At 34.5% G+C, this 22,291-nt stretch overlaps 1 protein-coding gene across 4 annotated transcripts in view; it reads right to left on the reverse strand.

The window, feature by feature from the left end:
• The window catches only part of VPS13B (vacuolar protein sorting 13 homolog B), an 811,037-nt gene that overhangs the window by 533,844 nt on the left and 254,902 nt on the right, over window positions 1-22,291 (reverse strand). For 2 of the 4 annotated variants that reach the window (XM_045996973.1, XM_045996994.1), the window contains exons 18-19: window positions 14,858-14,992; window positions 13,932-14,105 (exon numbers count right to left, since the gene is read on the reverse strand). In XM_045996973.1, the coding sequence (XP_045852929.1) occupies window positions 13,932-14,105; window positions 14,858-14,992 (309 nt within the window). Of the gene's footprint in view, window positions 1-4,020; window positions 4,060-13,931; window positions 14,106-14,857; window positions 15,007-22,291 lie in introns of those variants that run through there. The other 2 variants (XM_045997018.1, XM_045997041.1) reach the window with 2 other exon arrangements.

Here is a 22,291-nt window from a genome sequence, read left to right on the forward strand (position 1 = left end):
TGTGGGGAATCAATGCCCCAAAACCCTGTGTTCAATGATCAGCTACAAAATCAGAGTAAAACTTAAAATCAGACTAAAAACCACACAAAGCACACTGTTATCTCTGATGGCCATGAAGTGCCAATAAATATCTTTAAATGCCTCTCTGTAAGTATCTTTTTACTATTCCATTCTCCTGAGTCTACTTTTATCTTAAATACAATGACTTCAGATATAAGTTTATTTATTTATTCTAAATAAAGTACTACTTCTAATTCCTTCTAGTTTTCATTAAAAATTTAGAGTATCTCAACTTCATTGTTGAGTTTAACAAAAAATTTGAGTTGGCCTTGGATTTCACCTATGACAATTCTTTGTTCCTATGTAAGAAATGCACTCAAATATTTTAAAGAGCTAACTTCCAAGTGAACACATATCAAATTAATTGAAGGTTTTGTTTTGTACTATCCTAGAGAGCTGACTAATGATAAAATAAAATTTCAATTATATTTAAAGAAAAAATATATTTTAATCATAAATGAAAATAAATTATAGAAAAAAAAGTGATTTTAAACATCTTACTCACTGGACTAAAACTACTTAAGAAGAAATCCAAATTATGCTGACTTGAAATCTGGTATTTTATTCAGATATACACTAAGACCCCCAAAGCCCCTGTAAAAACTAAACTGTACACTCTGTGGCTTTCAGGGCACATATGTGCTTTCGAATTGAAATTTTATTTAAATATTAAAGGTTATATAAGAATTAATGTGCAGGAATGCCTACTTGTAAGGAAAACAGTCATAATAACCCATGAACAACTTAATTGTAAATAAGTATTTTGGGAAAAAAAACTATTTAAAAATATTTACGCTTGCAGAAAACATAAATACTACAGGAGAGTATAAATATGAATGAGAAATGACTCATAATCCCATTAAGCACTGATAGTCACAAAATTCAGTAATTTTTCTATGAACATTAATACATGAGTATATGTAAACATGTATTCATATGCTTAAAAATTTTAAAGCTACATATAACTTATCAGATGTAGGTTTATATTTTTATTTTCTACATAAGCTTTTAATATGAATATTTTGGGACACCTGGGTGACTCAGTCAGTTAAGCATCTGCCTCGGGCTCAGGTCATGATCCCATCCAGTCCTGCATCTGTCTCCTTGCTCAGCGGGGAGTCTGCTTCTCCCTCTGCCTGCTCTGACTGTTCTGCCTGAAGCTCTCCCTGCTTCCACACTCTCTCTGACAAATAATAAATAAAATCTTTTAAAAAATGAATATTTTCTATAATATATATTTTCTATTGACTGATATAAAAAATGTCCTTCTATGGATATACTCTATTTTATAATTTGGCTACTAGTAGACCACAAGGATGACTTATGATTATTGTAACTACACTGATGTGAATACCCTTATGCCTTAGATTCAAGTCTTTAAATGGATCTTAGATTACTCTGTTAGAACATAGTCTGAAAATGGGATTATAAAGGATGCCCACTCTTAAGGTCCTTTATAATTTTTTAATTGATTTTTGGGGAGTTTGTACAAATTTATGGTCCTACTGGACATTTATGAAAGTGCTCATCTCAGAAATTTCTCAGCTTTCAGCTTTACAATTTATTACATATCAATTTGACAGGCAAAAGTGTTCCTTATTATTGTTTTAACATCCATTTCTTTCACTAGTTATCAGTTTGAGTTTTTTCATGCGTTTTTAATCATTTGTTTCTTATTTTTGTCTCCTTTGGACATTTTGCTGTGATGCATTTATATTTTTGTTTTTGGTATTTATCTGTAACTGAGTTCTGCAGAACTTCAGTATACTCTTGCACTTACTTTCATATTATTTCAGAATTCTATATTTTCAGCAGAAAAAAATCCGATAACACATAATTTTTACATTTGAAGAAGGCCTCTTCTAGTTTAGCTAACATGACATAAAAGATTTAATTATCATGGCACCTTGGTGGCTCAGTCGGTTAAGCGTCAACCTTCGGCTCAGGTCAATATCCCAGTGTCCCAGGACTGAGCCCCGCATCAGGCTCCCCGCTAAGGGAGGAATCTGCTTCTCCCTCCCTCTGCTCCTTCCTCTGCTTGTGTGCTCTCTCTCAACACTCACTCTCCCTCTCAAATAAATAAAATCTTTACCCAAAAAAAAAAAAAAAAAAAAAAAAAAGATTTAATTCTCATAAGAAAAAATTCAATATAATAAATTACCAACTAAAATAAAAATGTTACAATCAAGAGAATGTTACCTCTGTGACTTTTGGGAACTCCTCTCTCTTGTATACACACACACCCTCCCCTCCTCTTTCTAATACCAATAGCAGTCCCTGACACACAGTACATATTCAAGTATTTGTTGTATGAATCCTTTCCATGGGAAGGCTTTTTAATAAATTAGAACACATTATATACTTAAAAGTCAGGTTAGAATATTTTATTTATTTAATTAACACAAAACAAAAACAAAACACCTTTTTGCCTGGTAAATGGTGGGTACTGACAAAACACCTGGCTGAAGAGAACTTAATATGACAAGATTTCAAAAGTTAACTCAAGTTACAGTCTACAGAATTAGCCCACAATTACTCAACAATCAATACCTCCTTTGAACATGAGGAAACTGTTACTTCATCACTGCCCTCTGCCGGTGGCATTATTTCCCTTTAATTTTCTCTCCATGTACTGAATCTTTGCCTCACAAAATTACTTCTGACCTGCCTCTATATTTAAACCACCCACAGCTAAAAATAGCCTAGCCATCTGGAATTTAGTAAGGCTTGTAGGAAAAAAAAAGTGCTTCAATGAAAAGCTCTGCATTGTTTTGAGTACACTCCAGGTTATTGGAGTCTCAATCTATAGACTCTGCACCTTTCACTGCCTTTGAGCTTTCTTAAAAACTATAACATTGTAGATAACTGAGAGCAATGCAAAGCAATTCTTGACTAGAGATGTAAATAAACTGTCATGTAGAAGTTCAACTGACTGTTTTTCCCCACTATGGAAAAAGCTAGTTTTGTGTCCCTTTCCAATTTATTACAGTATTAGTGATCTCTGTTTCTTATTTTTAGTTCTCCTTGATCTGGTTGTAACATGTGCTTGGTTCTTTCATTGATAATGAGGCTAATAATCTTTAACATCTGTCCATTTTTATATCTACATGAGAGTCATAATGGTATTTTTTTAATTATTCTTAAACACACTGGGGCCAAACCGTATTTCCCCCCACAGACCAATTTAGAAATAAAATGATGTGGGCCTGTAGACAAAAAGGCTATACCCAAATGGCAAAAAATCATTTCCTTTGGACCATCCTGTATGTACCAACTACCTATCATGTACATGTCATGATCCCTTAAGAACTCAGTTTCTCAAGAGGAAGAAATCTTATAGATGGGTCTGTCATGTGGTATGGTCCAAGTACTGTGGTGCTGCTTAGAAGGGAGTTACTGATTGGTAAGGGAGAAAGCAAACGAGGAGGAAGAGTAAGGACTAAAGTCAGAGGAAGGTGAAAATAAAAGAAACAAGAAGACTCCCAAAGAAGTGCTTAAACTCTCCCATATTAATGGAGAGCTGACTCTATCATGTATTCACAAAACAAAGCAATGGCATAAGGATGATTCCTATGTATACTGTATTGACAAAAGAAATGTAAAAGCAACAGAATCAAGTTTTTCCTACAAGGGATGAGACAAACGGGGAAGAGTTAAGTGGCAAAGTCTGGTATGAATTTCACTTCTAAGTGTTTCATAAATCAATTCCTACTGGTTCACTAAGGCCGTTACTTTTCTTTTGGCCTACATGACAATTACTATACAGCCAACTTCAAAACTGGATAAGAAATGCAAAGCCAAAAACTTGCTTTGAAAACATAACATTTCCTTGGGGCGCCTGGGTGGCTCAGTGGGTTGAAGCCTCTGCCTTTCGCTTAGGTCGTGATCCCGGAGTCCTGGGATCGAGCCCCGCCCCACGTCGGGCTCTCTGCTTGGCAGGGAGCCTGCTTCCTCCTCTCTCTCTCTCTGCCTGCCTCTCTCCCTACTTGTGATCTCTGTCTGTCAAATAAATAAATAAAAAATCTTAAAAAAAAAAAAAACAAAACATAACATTTTCTAAAATGTAAATTGAAATAATAATGCTTTTTTATTCATATAAAAATATATAAAACATTACACATTTTCTGGTAGTATTCACTTGAGGTCCATTACAACCTGAAATACTTCTTATAATTTATTATTTACAATAAAGCCACTACTTATTTACTTTGAATGCCAGTTTTTTATTATAGAGGCAGTAAAAAATGCAAAATTTTGACCTTGTGCTATAAATGAAGGAAACAACTGGTCACCCACAAGTCTTAAGGGATATCTCCTCCTGGCTTCCCTCCAGAATCTGGGGCCTTTCAAAGGAGCAAAGTAATTTCCTGTTGCTATTGAGCCTGTTCCTGACTTCTAGCATCATGGCATCCAGGAGATATTTCAATCACGAACATTCTGGGACAAGGTAAAGGATTCAGTCCCAGCTTCAAAACTGCACATACACAGGTTTATAGAACTTGAAGAAAAATTTTAATAGGGATCAGTTGAGTATAGAGAACAAGGTAGGAAATGAGAAGATTCAAGAGAAAAACTTAAAGTTTTAAAGGAAAACATGATTAATATAGAGTAATTTCTAGACAGAGTAACTAATACTATCGAATACATATCAGCTTTAATATAGGTATGTTTTAAATATATCTGTAAATTCCCTTTATTATCTGAGATGGAAATTTACACTTATTCTACTTGAAAACATTGTTTTCAAGATATTAAACATTGTGTTACAAGGTATTACTAAAACTTTTCCAAAAATAATGATTGTCAAAACTCACTTGGCAAATACTCTGCCAAACCCTTCATAGTGTGTGTGCATGAATGTCTAAACGGAAAAAGAAAACTTAAGTAATTAGTAGGATTAAAAAATTCTCTACACTATAAATGCAACATTCTCAAAAGGCTATGTCCTGGTAACTATCATAATCCTTTAGAAATTGTTTATATTATGATTAAAAATCACTTTGCTCCTATATTCCCACAACTAGTTCGTATGGTAAAGAGATCAGCAAACTTACTTTTATGCGTAACATCTTTAACATTTGCTCCCCTTTCTGTGCTTGTGATTAAATGTAACATTTTGAAATCCCAAAGTTCTGAGAAAAACATAAATCCTTGTCTCACAGCTGCTGTTTGACTCTGGAAACACATGCATTTTCTTTTCAAGCATCTACCATCAAAACTCCCAAAGGGCTTGGACTGGAGAACACCTGCATCTCTTCATTTAGTTCCAATAACAGAGCCTAAACTCCAAAATTACAAAAATAGACGTTCTGTTCAGCTGTAGTTACATTTTGCCCCTAATTCCCGTGAACAAAAATGCTAGGAGCATGAAATCATTCAGGCAAGCTCTGTCATCAAGAGGATAAGATTTTTTACACCAGAAGCCCAGTGGGAACATGATAGAAAACTGGCAACAATTACAGATAAAGTACATAGTAAAGTCCTTGGGGAGGAGAGAGGAAATGTAATAAGATAGATGGGTATAATTTTTACACATTTATGCCCAAACCACAAATGTGAATTGTCTTTAATTGCTACAATATATAAGCATTCTTACTCATGTGTCCTGTCAAAAATACTAAAAACATAACTTCAAGGCAATTCACATAATTCTACATTATAAGGAGAATTATTTTTGGAACAAAAAACATTCCCCATAAATTAAAATTTACAATCTGAAGTACTGCCTCCATTTGAGAAACTCCTTAGCAATTCACATTCTAACCAACCAGTGTGAATGGGGAAATAAGATTGTGCACATTTGTTGGTATGTTTTAATCAAGAAAGAGAACTACCCCCAATTTAACTGAATTTCCAGAGATGAGAGTTGTAATTGTGACTTTCCTTACCAATAACAGTGATCACAAGTTGCCTATATTTGATGGATAAAATATAAAATTAACTTTTACTACATGACAAACTAGCAAACTTAAAAATTTTGTATTTATTTCTCAAGCTGATTACACAGGGGACTAGGAAGATTGGCTTAAACTATTTTATTTAAACGACATTTTAAGAGGAACACTTGTTTTTCATTATTTTTTAAAAATCATAACTACATAATTCTAATTTTCTAATCTTAGGAAAAAATACTTATTTTACATTTTATATATAAAAGCAAAAATAGCATATCCAACCTACTTGTACAAGTAACTACAGTCAAATAGATACTTTCAAAGATATCTTCCTTATTAATGGTTGGCCAAAATCAATTAGATGAAATTTCATAGAAGTAAGTGTGAAGTTCTTCAAGTAAATTCATAAATGATATTCATAAATAGTATAGATATATGAAATAAAAGAGTAGTTTATGTGAAAAATAATTCTTGTTTCCAGTGCCACATAAGCTCAAAACAAAAAGTAACTAAGTAGAAGTTCTCTACACAAATCTGGAAAATATACTCTTTTTACTTTGTGCTATGTGGAGGATTGTGTTAAAAAAAATTTTTTTTAAGATTTTATTTATTTATTTGACAGACAGAGATTTCAAGTAGGCAGAGAGGCAGGCAGAGAGAGAGAGGAGGAAGCAGGCTCCCTGCTGAGCAGAGAACCTGATGCAGGGATCAATCCCAGGACCCTGGGATCATGACCTGAGCCGAAGGCAGAGGCTTTAACCCACTGAGCCACCCAGGCGCCCCGGATTGTGTTAAATTTTTAAAAAACACATTTTCAAACAAGTAGTGGAAGTAATCAATATCGCAGTGAATCTGAACACATCATAAGGGAAATGACTAAAATAAATTTATTATGGTTAGCCTGGACTATTAAGTTTAAAAAAAAAAAAAAGCTTTTATGGAACATCTACCATATGCAGGGGAAAAAGAAGAAACAATTGAACTAGTGCTCAAATTTACAGCATTAAGAGGGAAGTACTGCCATTAATTGAAATAGTGAATAATGGAGTATGAAACAGGGTGGGAGGATTACACTGAATTTAGTTTTAAATGCGTTAGGCACCATTAAAATATCCACAGGGAAATGGTCAAGAGGTGGCTGAAATGTCGAGTCTGGATTTCAAAAGAAAATAAATGGAAAGAAATAAACATATGGTTGGTTGCTAAAAACAGTAGTGTCGATTACATCATCCAAGTAGAAAGAAAACCAGGAACAAAATCTCATGAATGACCTATATTTAAGGTACAAAAGAAAAAAACATACAGTTAGTCCTCCCTTATCTGCAGGTACACTTTCCATGGTTTCAGTCACCCATGGTCAACACAGTCCAGAAGCAAATGATCCTCCTCCAACATATCCTCAGAATGTCAACAGTAGCCTGTTATCACAATGCCAACATCATTCCCCTCACTTCCTCTCATCCCATAGGCATTTTATCATCTCTTCATCACAAGAAGGATAAGTACATTACAATAAGCTATTCTGAGAGAGACCATATTCATAAAATTTTTATTATGGTATATTGTATAACTGTTCTATTTTATTACTCGTTATTGGTGTAAGACTCTTACTATACCTAATTTAGAACTCAAACTTTATTATATATGTATGCATAGGTAAACACATAGAATATACAGTATTTAATACTATCTGCAGTTTCAGACCTCCACTGGGGGTGTTGGAGATAAGGAGGGATTATCACAGTTGAGGAGAGACATGTAGATGGTTTGGCAAGGAGAACTGGGAAACTACATTGTTTTGGTGTCAAAAATTGTGAGCCTAAGATTTTACCCTACCACACTTATGAATGACATCAAAGACAGAAGACTCCTGACTCAGAGACAAAGGACTTTATTACTCATGGAAGAGCAAACAGCATGACTATCAACACATTTGCATCAGTTCCCTTTGCCCCCAGTTTTCACAGAAGTGATGACAAAGATGTATCCAGATGGATGTCTGCACACACAGAGCGATGTAGGATGAGAAATGAACCCTGAGTTGAGGAACCAAATCTTTTTTAATGGGCAGTTAACATACCCTCCACTGGCTCCAGAGGGAAACTAAATCTATCTTCCAAGGCTGATGACCATACAAACATCCTTGAATAGATCCAGAACAAAGGGCAATCAGTGCCACCATTCACAAGATATACATAAACTCAAAAGATCTACAGAGACTCCTGTATTAACACTGGTGGCCAAGAAAGACTAAGGTTTCAACAGAAAGGATATGATCGTAAGTAAATTCCAAAGACTAACGATGATGAATAATGAGACAGGGAATTAAGTTAAGAAAAATAAGATAATAAGTCTTGTCAGGTTTATTGAGGGCTGATTTATTATTTCATGTCATTTATAAGACTAAAATCAAACCAAGAAATGGATGTTATAGTTCAACAAACAGAGGATCTAATAGTAATTAGAGCTGTCTAACAAAAAAAGATCCTAGTAGATATTCTCTCCATCAACAGATATGTACATAAAGAGAAGAAAGAGGAGTGAGAAACCTAAGGAGAGAAAGGGGAAGGCCATTAACATCTATTAACGACTTACTACTTATTAAATATGTTCATACCCTTGACCATCTGCCATAAATGTTTATTTCTTCATTCATTCAACAAATGATTTCTCAAAGCATCCCCTATGTGTCAGGCAATGGTTAAGTCCTGGAGATAAAAGGACAAGCAACCAGTAACTAACTCCGCCCTCCCACAAATCACTGTCAAGTAGTAAAGACAGACAGCATTCAAATCACCCAACTATGTAAATATATACTGTCATTAAGTGTTATCAAAGTATAGTTAACTATAAAAAGGAATATAACAGAGCTACTTAATCAAATTGGGTGGTGGGACATAGGGTAAAGAGTGTCAGGGAAGGCTTCCGTGAAGAGGGAGTAGTTGAGCTATGATCTCAAGACTAAGCTAGAATTAAACAGGTATAAGGTGAAAAGTTAAGGGTAATTGAGAGAATCCCACACAGGAAAAACAGCATATACAAAAGCATAATCACCAATGAGAAACTGAAAGAAGACCAAGAGATCTAGAGCATGAAGAAGGAGACACATTTTAAAAAGACCTAACATTGGCTTAGAAATTGAAATGGAAGACCCTTTGATTCTAAATTTATATAGTAGTTTGTAATCATTTTATATTCTTAAATAGCAGACACTCAAAATTTATTTAGACATTAATACATAGATTAACAAGGACTCAGAACTTTTTAACAAGCAGAACCTGCTATAAACCATAGGCAAAAGACAGCATATGAAGAAGAGCTGGTCTACATTTAAAAGGGAAAATATTTAGAACCCATCTTAAAATATTTTACATAGAAGTCACCAAGTGCTTCTACCTCGGTCAAAGAAGTCAAAAAAGCAGCTTATTTCTCTATTTGATTCCTAATATCCACACAAATGTAAAATATAAAAGCATCATAGGGCGCCTGGGTGGCTAAGTTAAGCCACCAACTCTTGATTTCGTTGGGTCCTGGGAATGAGCCCTACTTGGGGCTCCGTGCTCAGCAGTGAGTCTGCTGGAGATTCTCAACTTTTCCTTCTGCCCCTCCCCGACACTGTTCCCATGCTCTAAAATAAATAAATCTTTAAGAAAAAAAAAAAGTGTCAATAAGTGATTCCCATGAATAGTGACAGTGAGTACAGAATGTGGGCTGACACACTGGACTCCCACAAGAGCCTTAAGCTACTTCACTACAATCAGAGACAGTTAAGTAGATAATGCAACAGGGCAGGGCAGGGTAGGGGGGCAGTGGGGGGAGTGTTAAGGGAGTTGCTGAGTCTTCAAAAACAAAGCAGTGCTGTGGTTCTCCCTCTCTCTCATTCTTCTTCTTCTTCTTCTTCTTTTTTTTTTTTAACATTTATTTATTTATTCTGAGAGAGAAAGAGAGCAGGCATGCAGGAGCCAGGGAGGGGCAGAGGGAGAGGGAGAGCATATTTCTTATTAATACTCAATTCCCGTTAATAAAGCTGTCCATCCCTCACATTCTGAAATCAGAATCAAAAAATTCTGTCTCAGGGTGCCGACTGGCTCAGTTGGAAGAGCATCAGTCTTGATCTCCAGGTCCTAGGTTCAACCCCCATGCTGGTTATAGATTACTTTAAAACAACAACAACAACAACAACAAAATTCTGCCTCTTTATCCTAACTAACCTCTCAAAACTTACTTCCTGACTTCTACAATACATCCAAAACATTTTCTGGTCCTAGTTTTAATCCCCCACTTCCAATGTGGGAGCAGGTACATAAAGGTAGTTGTCTTCCACACTTGATATTCAGAAGCCATTTATAATGATCACCAGGCACCACTAAAATACACAATTTGTCTCACATCATTTGATTGATCACTTATTACTCTACATGCAAATACTTCTCATTCAAATTCTAAAATCCATGGGAAAAGTTCATTAACAACCTTACCTGGATATGTTTGTGAAACAGACAGCAAGGATGACTTGTGCTTCCCTTTAATTGTTCAACTAGAAGGATTTAACTACCCAGAATCTTTTTTTTTTTTTAAGATTTTATTTATTTATTTTGACAGAGAGAGATCACAAGCAGGCAGAGAGGCAGTCAGAGAGAAAGAGAGGGAAGCAGGCTCCCCGCCGAGCAGAGAGCCCGATGTGGGACTTGATCCCAGGACCCTGAGACCATGACCTGAGCCGAAGGCAGCGGCTTAAACCACTGAGCCACCCAGGCGCCCCCAGAATCTTTTTTTAAGAAAGATTAGCAATGACTTCTGGCTGTGTCATTTCCTTTACGAGCTCCAATCTCAAAAATCAAATAAAAGTAAATATAATCATCACTTTCTTATTCATTCATTCATTAAATATTTGTTGACAGCCAACTGTATACAGGATATTATTCTAGACACTAGGAACACAGTAACAATCAGAACAGAAAAATTCCTGCTTAAATGAAGCATAATTTCTAAGAGCAGGACAAAATAATCAGTAAGATAAATCAGTAATATACATACTATAGTAAAACTGTGGTAAGTACTAAGAAAAAGTGAAGAGTAGAAAAATAAGAAGTATGTGTCAATGTGTGTGTGCATGTGTGTACATGCACCTGTTTTTAGGAGAGAAAAAAATTTTGTATCCAATGGCCATGTAAGTACTTGCTGAAAGGGTGATATTTCAATAAGGTCTTAAAGGATTGTTAATAAAATTATTTCTTCATTTAAAATTTATTTATGATTTGCCTACTCCTGAGTTATACACAGACACACATATACATCTCCAATTTAAATCTTGTCTTAACATAAGATTAAGCAATATTACTTTAAAACTGGCTTTAAAAAATACTTCTAAGCCTTCTCATAACCATATCATAAACACCATATTATAAATACCTAAGCCATGAATGTGGGTGGCAGTTTCAAAGTAGATGGAAAATTTAAATTTAAAAGTGCCCTAAATTAAGTACGTGAATGTAGCTTAAGTGAAAACACATTACATTTTAGGACTGAAACATACCCAAAGAAATAATTTCAAAGTATCAAATACATAATCACATTAAAATTTTACACACAAATCCAAAAACATATCACTGAACATAATAGTGATTGTGAAGATTAGGTAAATTTTCTTACAGCAAGAAAATATGTAAAACTTTACCCTAAAAATATCATAATTTTTTTTAATAGTAGTTTACTTTTAGGCCTGTATAAAAGATTGGAAATGCAAGTACTTTTTTATGACCCTAGAAATGGATTTCAATCACAAATAATAATACAAAATATTGTTATGAGAAATATCAGATTATAATTTCGGGGTGCCTGGGTGGCTCAGTGGGTTAAATAAAGCCTCTGCCTTCGGCTCAGGTCATGATCCCAAGGTCCTGGGATCGAGCCCCGCATCGGGCTCTCTGCTCAGCAGGGAGCCTGCTTCCCTTCCTCTCTCTCTGGCTGCCTCTCTGCCTATCCGTGATCTCTGTCTGTCAAATAAACAAATTAAAAAAAAAAATTGCAGATTATAATTTCAACTGATTACTTCTGTGTATATGGCAAAACAAAAAATGAGGAGGCCCTGTCCAACTTTAATATGTGGTAGATTCAAATAAGCTTAGTCCCTTCTTAGGTATCAAAATTCTAACTGGATGGCCTGATCATTTTAATATCATTTTAATGATGTGATGATTTGAAAACAAAACCTATCAAAAATTACCAAATGGAGGGTGCCTCAGTGGCTCAGTCTGTTAAGCATCCAAGTCTTGATTTCAGCTCAGGTCATGATCTCCGGGCTGTGAGACTGAGCCCTGCACTGGGCTCCACCCTCAGTGTGGCCTCTACTTGAGATTTTCTCTCTTCCTCTGCCTCTCCCCCTACCACCTCCCACTGCCTCTGTCAAATAAGTAAGTAAATAATAAAATCTTAAAAATAAAAAACTATTTGGGCAACTATATAAAGAAGTTTATCAAACAGCATATTTAAGGAACATGATTAAATAGGCATTTTTAAAATCATGATGTTTATTTAACCTCCAATACCTTCTCCCTACAATATAAGTAAATGACATAGACTAAATCTGGCCCACACTTTGTTTTCTGTGAATAAACTTTAACTGAAATACAATCCTATCCATTCATTTGCATTTCATCTACAGCTATTTTTGTGCCATAATAGCAGAATTTGATAGCTAACAGAGACAAAATATGGCCCACAAGGTCTTAACTATTAGTTATCTGGCTCTTTATTAAAATGTTTATCAGTCCCTGCCTTAAAAGATAGACATTTCATCCATATGCACAGTCTTAGTTTGAGTTTGGCCTCATCTTCACATTTTTCTTTTGGGTTCCATACCAATTCTCACCAAGATGAAACTTCTTTTTGAGGAGTATTGTCTTTAGAAGCATGCTGCGGACCCTCAGGCTCACATTTCAAAATACTAATTTCACGTTTCTAATGTGCATGCTATTCAGCTTCAAATGCTATTGTACAAAATTCATCTTTCAAATATTTTTTATGTCTTTGTACACGGCTTTGAATATTCACCTCCATATTCTCTCTGTCTGGTCAATTAATTATAAATCTTTTCATGGTCTTCCCTTTTGAACTTAATGCAGTGATGCTTAACATTTTCCATAAGTTATAATACTTGATAAATATTAAGAGCTCTACTCTTAGGAAGTTATTTGAAAGCACTTCCTCACTGGCCATTTAATTCTTTAAAAAAATTGGCACCCTTCACCGTTTTAAGAAATCTGTATATAGCAATCTTATTTCTAGACCTTTCGACCACTTTGCCTTTACTAAACTTATAGTGACTAATCAACCTCATGAGTGATAACGGTCTCTACTTACCATATCTTTTTTTAATCCCAGTCTTCACTGATCCTTCTGGTATCTCCTTTCAACACAAGAGGTATGGCTTTGCTATTGTGGTGTTGAATAAAATGAAATAGATTCTAGGCAAAATACTACTAGAAAAATTACTCTAAGAAATAGGATCCTGACCTCTGAGATTTTTTCCTTGGTTCTACTATCAACATTTCTTCCTTTCTGCAAAACTAGAGAAGGCTCAAATACCCAATTTTAGTATGGCAAATGGTGGGTCACAAAGTGCTACTATCCCAAGGAAAAATATTTTCTCTTTCCAATGTTTTAAATTTCTTTTACTCCTTTCTGCCTATTACACGATATGATAGGTTTTAAAACTCAGTTGGATTTAGGAGTTATGAATCTAAGATTGTTATAATGACAACTGAATTATTTATTTCTCATATAAAATAAAATTACTATTTATGAACACATGACTTATCAAAAATTACACAAAAACACTTCACTTGAAGTTTTAAAGAACACAACTGTAGAGAGTATCTCAATGGACACAAATTGGTTTTTCAAAGAAGTCCTTTTTAAAAGCTTTACTGTAAGAGAAAATGCAAAATAAATGAATAATGATAAATTTGTACTCACCGGAATTATGGCAGTAGTCCATATACTGTGGAACTTGGACTGTGAAGGCTATCAAATCTGGAGCTAAGAGAGATTCTGGCTTTCTACTCTCATTGAGCCACTTGCTGCTATGAAGATCTTTAGTGTCAGAAGGACCCTGAAGCAATGGAATCAATTTCTCTTTTCCACTGTCACCTGAAGAGAAACATTAATGAAAAAATTCCTATTAAAAAAATATAGGAGTAGCTTGAGAATACCTGATCTTAAAATATTATCATAATATAACACTTCATTTATATTTGGTCATTTTAGCTGTACATTTATACTCTAAAAAGCATGACTGATAAAGTTAAAATAAAAGCACATTTAACTCGTAACGAATTAAGTCTTAGTATTTAGCTAATGAATGAAGAACATGTTCAGATGATATTGTAAAAGGAAAGAACTTGAACATACTATACTCCAAATATTCTACAAAATCTGTACCTCTTTAAACTTACCTAGACATTTAGGTTGCACTGAAAAAACTTTAAGTTACAAGTGTTTATGGAAAATAGTATGAAATAAAGTACTGGCAGGAAGGTGAAGCCAGTTTTAAAAATTGAAAAACAGCTATCTGTTTATTATACGAACATTTTAATTTTTAAGTGTCATATATATCTATACTTCCTATTTCCTCCCAAAAGTGTAAGAGTACACTTTTAATTGTTCTCCTTCATAACCATTCTCAAAACTATGCAGCTTTTTTCCTGAAATAAAAATTAATTTATTAAAGAAGTATCATCCTGGCACAATTAAAAAATTTTTAAAGTAAAAATAAAAAAATTTAAAACCTCTGATTCATAGGAACAATGAGCAAATTCTTGTTTCAGTAACGCTCCTTGTAAAATGCAAGGCCAATTCTCCTATACAGGCAATAAAGTTTTACACGGTCCAGCTGCACATACCTGGGGCTTTGGCACAAATTTTTATTGATCCCATGGTCCCAGAGGCACATTTGACCAATGATGTGCTGCAGTACTTCAATTCAACATTCTGGATTGAGCCCTCAAGAGTTGGCAGGGGATTCTTAGATTTCACACCTAATAAAAGAAAACTGCAAATGTACTAGCCGATTGAATTTAAATAATTTTTATACTCCTTCACCAAGGCATTTAAACTTAATTATACTTTAATTATCTGCCTCAGATGTTCTTACAGTATTTGTGTTGGGTTTCATGGGTTAGCATTTAGGAGGTGAAAGGATGCAATTTTAAAATAAATAGTCTGAACTCTCATAACTATACTTATGCAGTCAGCTTTTGATTAGTCAAGCTCAAGAAATACAAGTGAATATTTTAAAACAAATATTTGTTTAAAAACAGGAAAACTTTAAAATATCATAGTTTTGAAAGAAAGAGTAAGATATTTATTTTTGAAACCAATTTAACTTATACATTAAGTTTTAATTAGAGACACATTTAATTTAAACGGGAAACTTTCTGGGTAAACAAATGCCCAGAATATCTTAGTCAGGTAAAATAAGGAGAGATAAACAAGACAGTTCCTAAGTTAAAATACAATAACTTACAAGCAAAATTGAAACACCATGTGCAGATAAAGAAATCAATGGTATTCTATATCAATTAACAAAAAAGTAGATATTAACATCTCTACTATATGCTACTTGCTGAGGGACATTGAAGCATAGAATTATTATTATAATAATTATCATGAAATAAATGGTAGGGAAAATTAATTCAAAAGGGAGAAACCCGTTTTGCCCCTTAAGAGTAGGTGAGAATTAAACAGGCAGGGGAACCTTAAGAATGACAATATTGCAAACCACTAAAATGATAATGATGAAGAACTCTAATCAACTAACATTTACTGAGGACTTACTCTATGTTACACATGTTATCTCATTCAATCCTCTCAATGGGGCTGTAATAAAAATGTTTATTATCCTCACTTTCAGATTAAGATACATTCAATTGTAGGAGTTTAGTTAAATTTTGCTCTAAGTCCTATAGTATATATACTATAGTATATATACTATAGCAAAAGAACTAGGATAGTTAATACAATAGTTAGGATAACTATTAACTAGGATAGTTAATACAATTTGATAGGGAAGATTTTACCATTCATTTTGCCTGTATTCACCAACATCTACCATCATAACTTCCCTTTTCCACATTCCAAATTTGGATCAAATATATGTTATTCTCCACATCTGAAGCTCTAAGTAGAACATGTATGAATAATTAAGAAAACCATAAACTTTCTATGACTGATCCGTTGAACACTACTCTGAAATCTTCCATCTCAATTTTAGTATGTTCAAGAAGCCCTATAATTGTTCAAGTGTCTTTCTGAGACATGGCCCAGGAATCTGCGGTTTAACTAGCACACTATGTGATTCACAAATTATTAAAAAACATCATTTTAAGAAACACCCTCTCGCACACTAACACTCACTTCAGAAGGGCCCATTCATTTACTAATTTCTATGTGGTTATTACATAAATGTGTACTGACTGGTTGCTATTTCCCAATATTCACCACCTCTGTTGTTTCCATTTGAAGTGATACCTATTATCCCCAGAGCAACAGTCTAAAATGTTGTGCGTTTGTACAATATTCTACAGTGATATCAGATTTTTATCAGATCCTCAAAATCCATGACTCATACATCTAAAGCAGTATCTCAGAAAATTAAATGATGACAACAGTATTTATATAAACATAGTCACAGTAGTAACGTTTTAACGGTAGTACTAGCTATCATAGCACTTAACATTCAGTGAGCACTTACTGTCAATCCCTAGGTCTAGTTTATTATTTTATTTATTTATCTCCAAAAGAAAACAAAACCCCAAGGTGACCATTACTATTCCATTTTACATATGAGAAAACCAAGAACCAGATAGTAGGGTTTTACCAATCTCAAGTCAGAAAGCGACAAGACCGGATCACACTTCTCCTTAAACAGGAAGCTGAGCAACCCTACATATTTAACATCTCCTGCAGTTGTGGGAAGTTATAATCAATAGATACTTTACCCTGCTCTAATCATTATGTTAGAGATGATGAGAAGAATATAAAATAGAATGATACTTACCCCCTAGCCCTCAAGCCCCACAATTAGACTTTCATTCTCTGAAAATTTTTCAAAACATATATAAAACTTAGATAGAGATCAGCAGACAAGAGCTACTGATAGATTCTTTCAAGGGTTGCTGATGGTGTTCAGTATGAAAAGAACTGAATTAGTTTCTGGTAGATATAAACACAAAAGAATATAAATAGGCCAAAATGGCTTTGTTTTTAAATTATTTTATAACACTGCTTCTACAACATTGAGGACTCTATCTTTAATGACAAATGGTAGATTTTTTTTTAAATGTTTATTTATGTAAGTAATGTCTACACCCTATGTGGAGCTCAAATTCACCATCCTAGATCAAGAGTGGCATTACTCATCTGGCTAAGTGAGCCAAGTGCCCTGAAAAATGATAGATCTTTGTTAATGTTTAATGCATGTTGTATATAATACTCATCAGAAAAAGTTGCCTGGAACCTCTTCTGGTAAGAATCTCATATACATATACACACAAAGCATCTTGGTTTTAATTCTCACAAACTTAGTTTACATTTTTAGATTATATTTCTTAAGTATTTTAAAACTTTTTTTAATGATTAAAACATCAGGGCACCTGGGTTGCTCAGTTGGTTAAGCGGCTGCCTTCCACTCAGGTCATGATCCCAGGGTCCTGGGATTGAGCCTCACATTGGGCTCACTGCTCAGTGGGCAGCCTGCTTCTCCCTCGCCTCCCTGCTTATGCTCGCTTGTGCTCTCTGTCGCTATCTTTGTGTCACTCTCTCTAAAATAAATAGATAAAATCTTGAAAAAAATAACTAAAACATCATTATGCATAAGTTCTCCATAAAGGCTTTTTTATAAAGAAACCTATTTTAAATGCCATAAGCTGAGATTTTAAAAAAATAAATTATAGACATCTCTTGATGGACTTCAACAATGGAGAAAAGCTGCTAGTAAAAAAAAAAAAACTTGTTAATTTAAACTATGGACTCTGGGTGATTATGATATGTGAGTGTATGTTCGTCCATTGTAACAAAAGCCACTCTGGTGGAAGATGCTGATACTGGGGTAGCTGTGCATGTGTGGGTCAGGGCACATATGGGAACTAACTTCCCCTCAATTTTACCGTGAACCTGAACACATTCTTTAAAAAGATAAAGTGCTTTTCAAAAATTTTTTAGGTTTATTTATTTAAGTAATCTCTACACCCAATGTAAGGCTCGAACTCACAACCCTGAGATGAAGTCGCAGGCTCTACTAACTGAGCCAGCAAGGACCCCCTTTAAAAACAAAAAAGCCTTACTGAAAAATAATCTTGGTTTATTTCCATTCTACCTTCAAGTCAAAATTTGTAAAATGCCCAAATGTAAGCTCTAGGAAAGCAGAAAGGAGTAAAGTCTTGCCATTACATAATTCAGAGCACCATTCATATTGTGCCATACAAGAATGCTGCTTCCTGAAAGTGTGAAAGGAAATCTCCTGCAACATGGTGAAACTAAAAGAGCAAAAGCTCTCAAACTAAAAAAAGCATTGCTTTGGATAGAGGCAGCATTAATAACATAGCTGAGTAATTAGGTAGCTTAACACACACTACTATTTATTATTGTTACATGGAGAGGCCGAAGTATTGTAGTTACTGTTCAAGGTACTTAAATGAGAAAATGGCTCTTTACACAGAACTTAATTTAGAGAAGAGGTACAATATTTTGGTAAGATGTACAGTCAGCTGACATGAGTCAAGAGGCCAATCACAAAGATAATAACAGTATCTAACATTTAAATACTCCCTCTACAAAGCACTCTCACACATATATTCACTCAAATGCTGCTTCCACCAGAAGACAAGAAAAAGGAATTTCTAAGACACTGCAACTAAAATATAATTTTACATTGTACACACTATCAATGAAATAATCTAAAAACATTGTTTTTTTTGTAATAGAATTTAATATAAAATAATGCACTGTTAGTTCTTCTTCTTGTGGTTCTTTTCTGGAAAATACCAACTCCTACTACATATTCCTAATCCTGTGGTACATAATTAACTGATTCTTTTTCTACCAACTTTCTTGCCTGCCACAATTCTTCCCATCCTCTCTGAGACCTTAGCCCTCAGTGTCAACTATCCAGTGTTCAATAATCAGCTTATGACCATTCTTGTAAGTATTAGAAGATAAACTAATGAGAATAACCTGCATATCTGCATGTTTATCTAAGTAAAAGATTAAAGAATCAAACCCCATGTAGGTTTGACCTGTGTTCACGCTATTAATCATCACTAACAGACTTAAAAATTTTTAGGGCCTTAAACTCAAAAAGAAATAAAAATGAAAAGACAATAGTTGAATAAGGAACTCTCAAGAAGGCAAGAGCTATCATCAAAATTTTGAAAGAGGAATATCTGATGAACAAGTGGAAATAAGACAACTTTGTTAAATTTCCCACAGGTAACTTTTATCTATTCTATTAAGGAACAAGTCAATTTGCAGTAAGCCTTGAAAAATTAAAAATTACAGAAGCCAGGCAGTTCAGAGGGAAGGAATACAGATGAGGCTAAAAAGATTAGAGAATGAATTATCAGATCGCCATTGATCCCTTCCCTTAATCCACAGAGACAAGCAACTTCCCCATACTCATCCGGGCAAAACACTAAGGGTTCACTATGGAGAGGTTAAACCAAAAGAATTTTGGACTCTGGGATACAACCAAAGAAAAGGGTGCATGCTAAAAACAGCAGATTGTCTAAAAATCTTTGTGGAGTTTATGTACTACAGGATGAGATCTTCTTTCCCTTACTAAGAACTCTGAGTGGCAGGCTTATATCCTTCAGGAAGGGAATGGAAGGATTTCTCTAAGTGGAAACTGGCCAGTCCAAGAAAAAAGAACCAGAGATACTGATAACTGACTATCCCACAACAAAAAATAAGTAAGGTCCAATACCCCTACAATGACACCAGCAATTCAATAAGCTCCAACCTTAAACACAGATTTAGTATTTTATTCTATATATGAAGGACCACCAGATATCATGTGGCAATCACTATAACACAGAGAGATTAAAAAACACAAAAAGAAACAGGGTAACTAAAAATACCAAAAACAAAAATCTTAGTAATAATAATTGTTTAATAATAATAATTGCAAAAATCTTAGTAATAATAGAAAGAGTACAGAAGATACTACAACAAAAACAAGATGTTTAGTTAAAATTTTCAAAGAAGGGGTGTTTTGGTGCCTTCAGCGCAGGTTATGATCTCATGGGTCCTGGAAGGGAGCCCTGTTTCTGGCTCCATATTCAGTAGGGAGTATGCTTCTTCCTCACCCTCTGCCCTTCCCCCTCCCACCACCATTTATGCTTCCTCTCACACACTCTCCTTCAAATACATAAAATCCTTAAAAAAATTTTTTTTCAAAGAAAAAATAGCTCTTAGAAATGAAAAACATGATGTTAATTCTCTTTAAATAGAAAAGTTAGAATCTAGAGTTAGGGAAATTTACCGTATATTAAAACATAAAATCCCAAGAGTTGAAAATGGGGAGAAAAATAACAATAAAATGAAAGGATCAGCATAAATAATCAAATACCTAGAAACCAAAAATTCCAAAAAGACTATTAAATAAAATGGAGAAAATAAACAAAGAAATAATTCGAGAAGATTTCCCTAAACTACAGAACAAGAGTTTCTAATTAAAACGGTGTACCATAAATCCAGCAAAACAAATGAAAAAGCATACGCACAGAAACCCAACACCTGAAAGAGAAGCACCTAAGGGATACTGAGATAAAAAATAAACAAGCATGCAAACATGAAACAAATGACATACAAATATACAACATACAATTAGAATGGCATCAAACTTCTCAACAGCAACACTGGAAAACAAGAAGACAACAATAAAGTAATACTTGAGCCTGCTTCCCCTCCTCTCTCTCTGGCTGCCTCTCTGCCTACCTGTGATCTCTGTCTGTCAAATAAATAAATAAAATCTTTAAAAAAAAAAAATTCTGTAGAAAACTTACTCCCAGCCTAGAGATCTACAAATAGCCAAACTATCAATCACCTATGAAGGCAGAAGAAAAATTCATCAGACATGCCAGATCTGAAAAAAAGTTTACTTCCTCTGCTGGAAAGATAACTACAAAATGATACTCCACCAAAATCAGGGAGTAAATCAGGAAAGAATCACGTATGTGATCCAAGAAACAGGGGATCGGATCTAACATAAGAGAAAAGAGAATTCCCAGGACAATCTGGTAAAAGAAAACTTCAAGGTAGCTCTATTGTAGGATTAGAAACAAAAAGAAATTGAAACAAGAAAAAAGTGCACTAAAAGAATAGTAACTACAAAAATTAAAACTATCTCCTCATGTATTGGAACTACTGAGAGAAGATATGTTTCTAGAAGAGTTTTGGGGGATGAATAATAAGTACATAGAACACTACTCAAATTTTAATATGGCAGTTATTAACTCCTAGAATAAAAGTTGCACAAGAAAAAATTATTTAATGGTAATCTTTTACAATTCATCCATATATGGTCATAACATATTAATATTAAAAATAAATTTAAGCAAAATTGTTATATACCTAGATAATTTAGGAGGAAAAAAAAAAACAACTAAAGATGGAGACAGTGAGTGTTAACCCTAAAAGCTAAAATAAAGCTACCTGCCACCCCTCTCCAAAGATGTCCACATCCTAATCCTAAGACTTGTGTATGTTATCTCACATGGCAAAGGAGAATTAAGGTTGCAGGTGGAATTAAGCTTGCTAATCAGCTGATCTGAAATAGGGAGTGTATCCCGCATTATCCTGGTGGACCCAATATAATCAAGACTGTCCTTAAAAATGAAAGGAAGGGGCAAAAAAGGAGAGTCAGAGAAAGACACAGGATGACAGAAGCACCATCAGTGATGCTGCTGGCTTTGAAGATGAGGGATGAACGTCACTGGCCAATGAATGCACGTGGCCTTAAGAAGGTAGAAAGAGCCAATCTAATCTAAATTCTTTAAAAGCTAGGGTAACTGAGACAGAAGATAGAATTAGTGATCTGGAGGACAAACAGATAGAGAGGAAGGATCAGAAGGAAGCCTGGAACAAACAGCTCAGAAGCCACGAAAACAGAATCAGGGAAATAAATGATGCCATGAAACATTCCAACGTCAGAATTATTGGAATCCCTGAAGGGGAGGAGAAAGAAAGAAGTCTAGAAGACACAGTGGAACAAGCTGTCTATGAAAATTTTCCCAAACAGCATTCAGGTACTAGAGGCAGAACAGTCTCCCCCCAAGATT

This window comes from Meles meles, chromosome 1 (assembly GCF_922984935.1).
Source record: "Meles meles chromosome 1, mMelMel3.1 paternal haplotype, whole genome shotgun sequence".
Lineage (NCBI taxonomy): Eukaryota > Metazoa > Chordata > Mammalia > Carnivora > Mustelidae > Meles > Meles meles.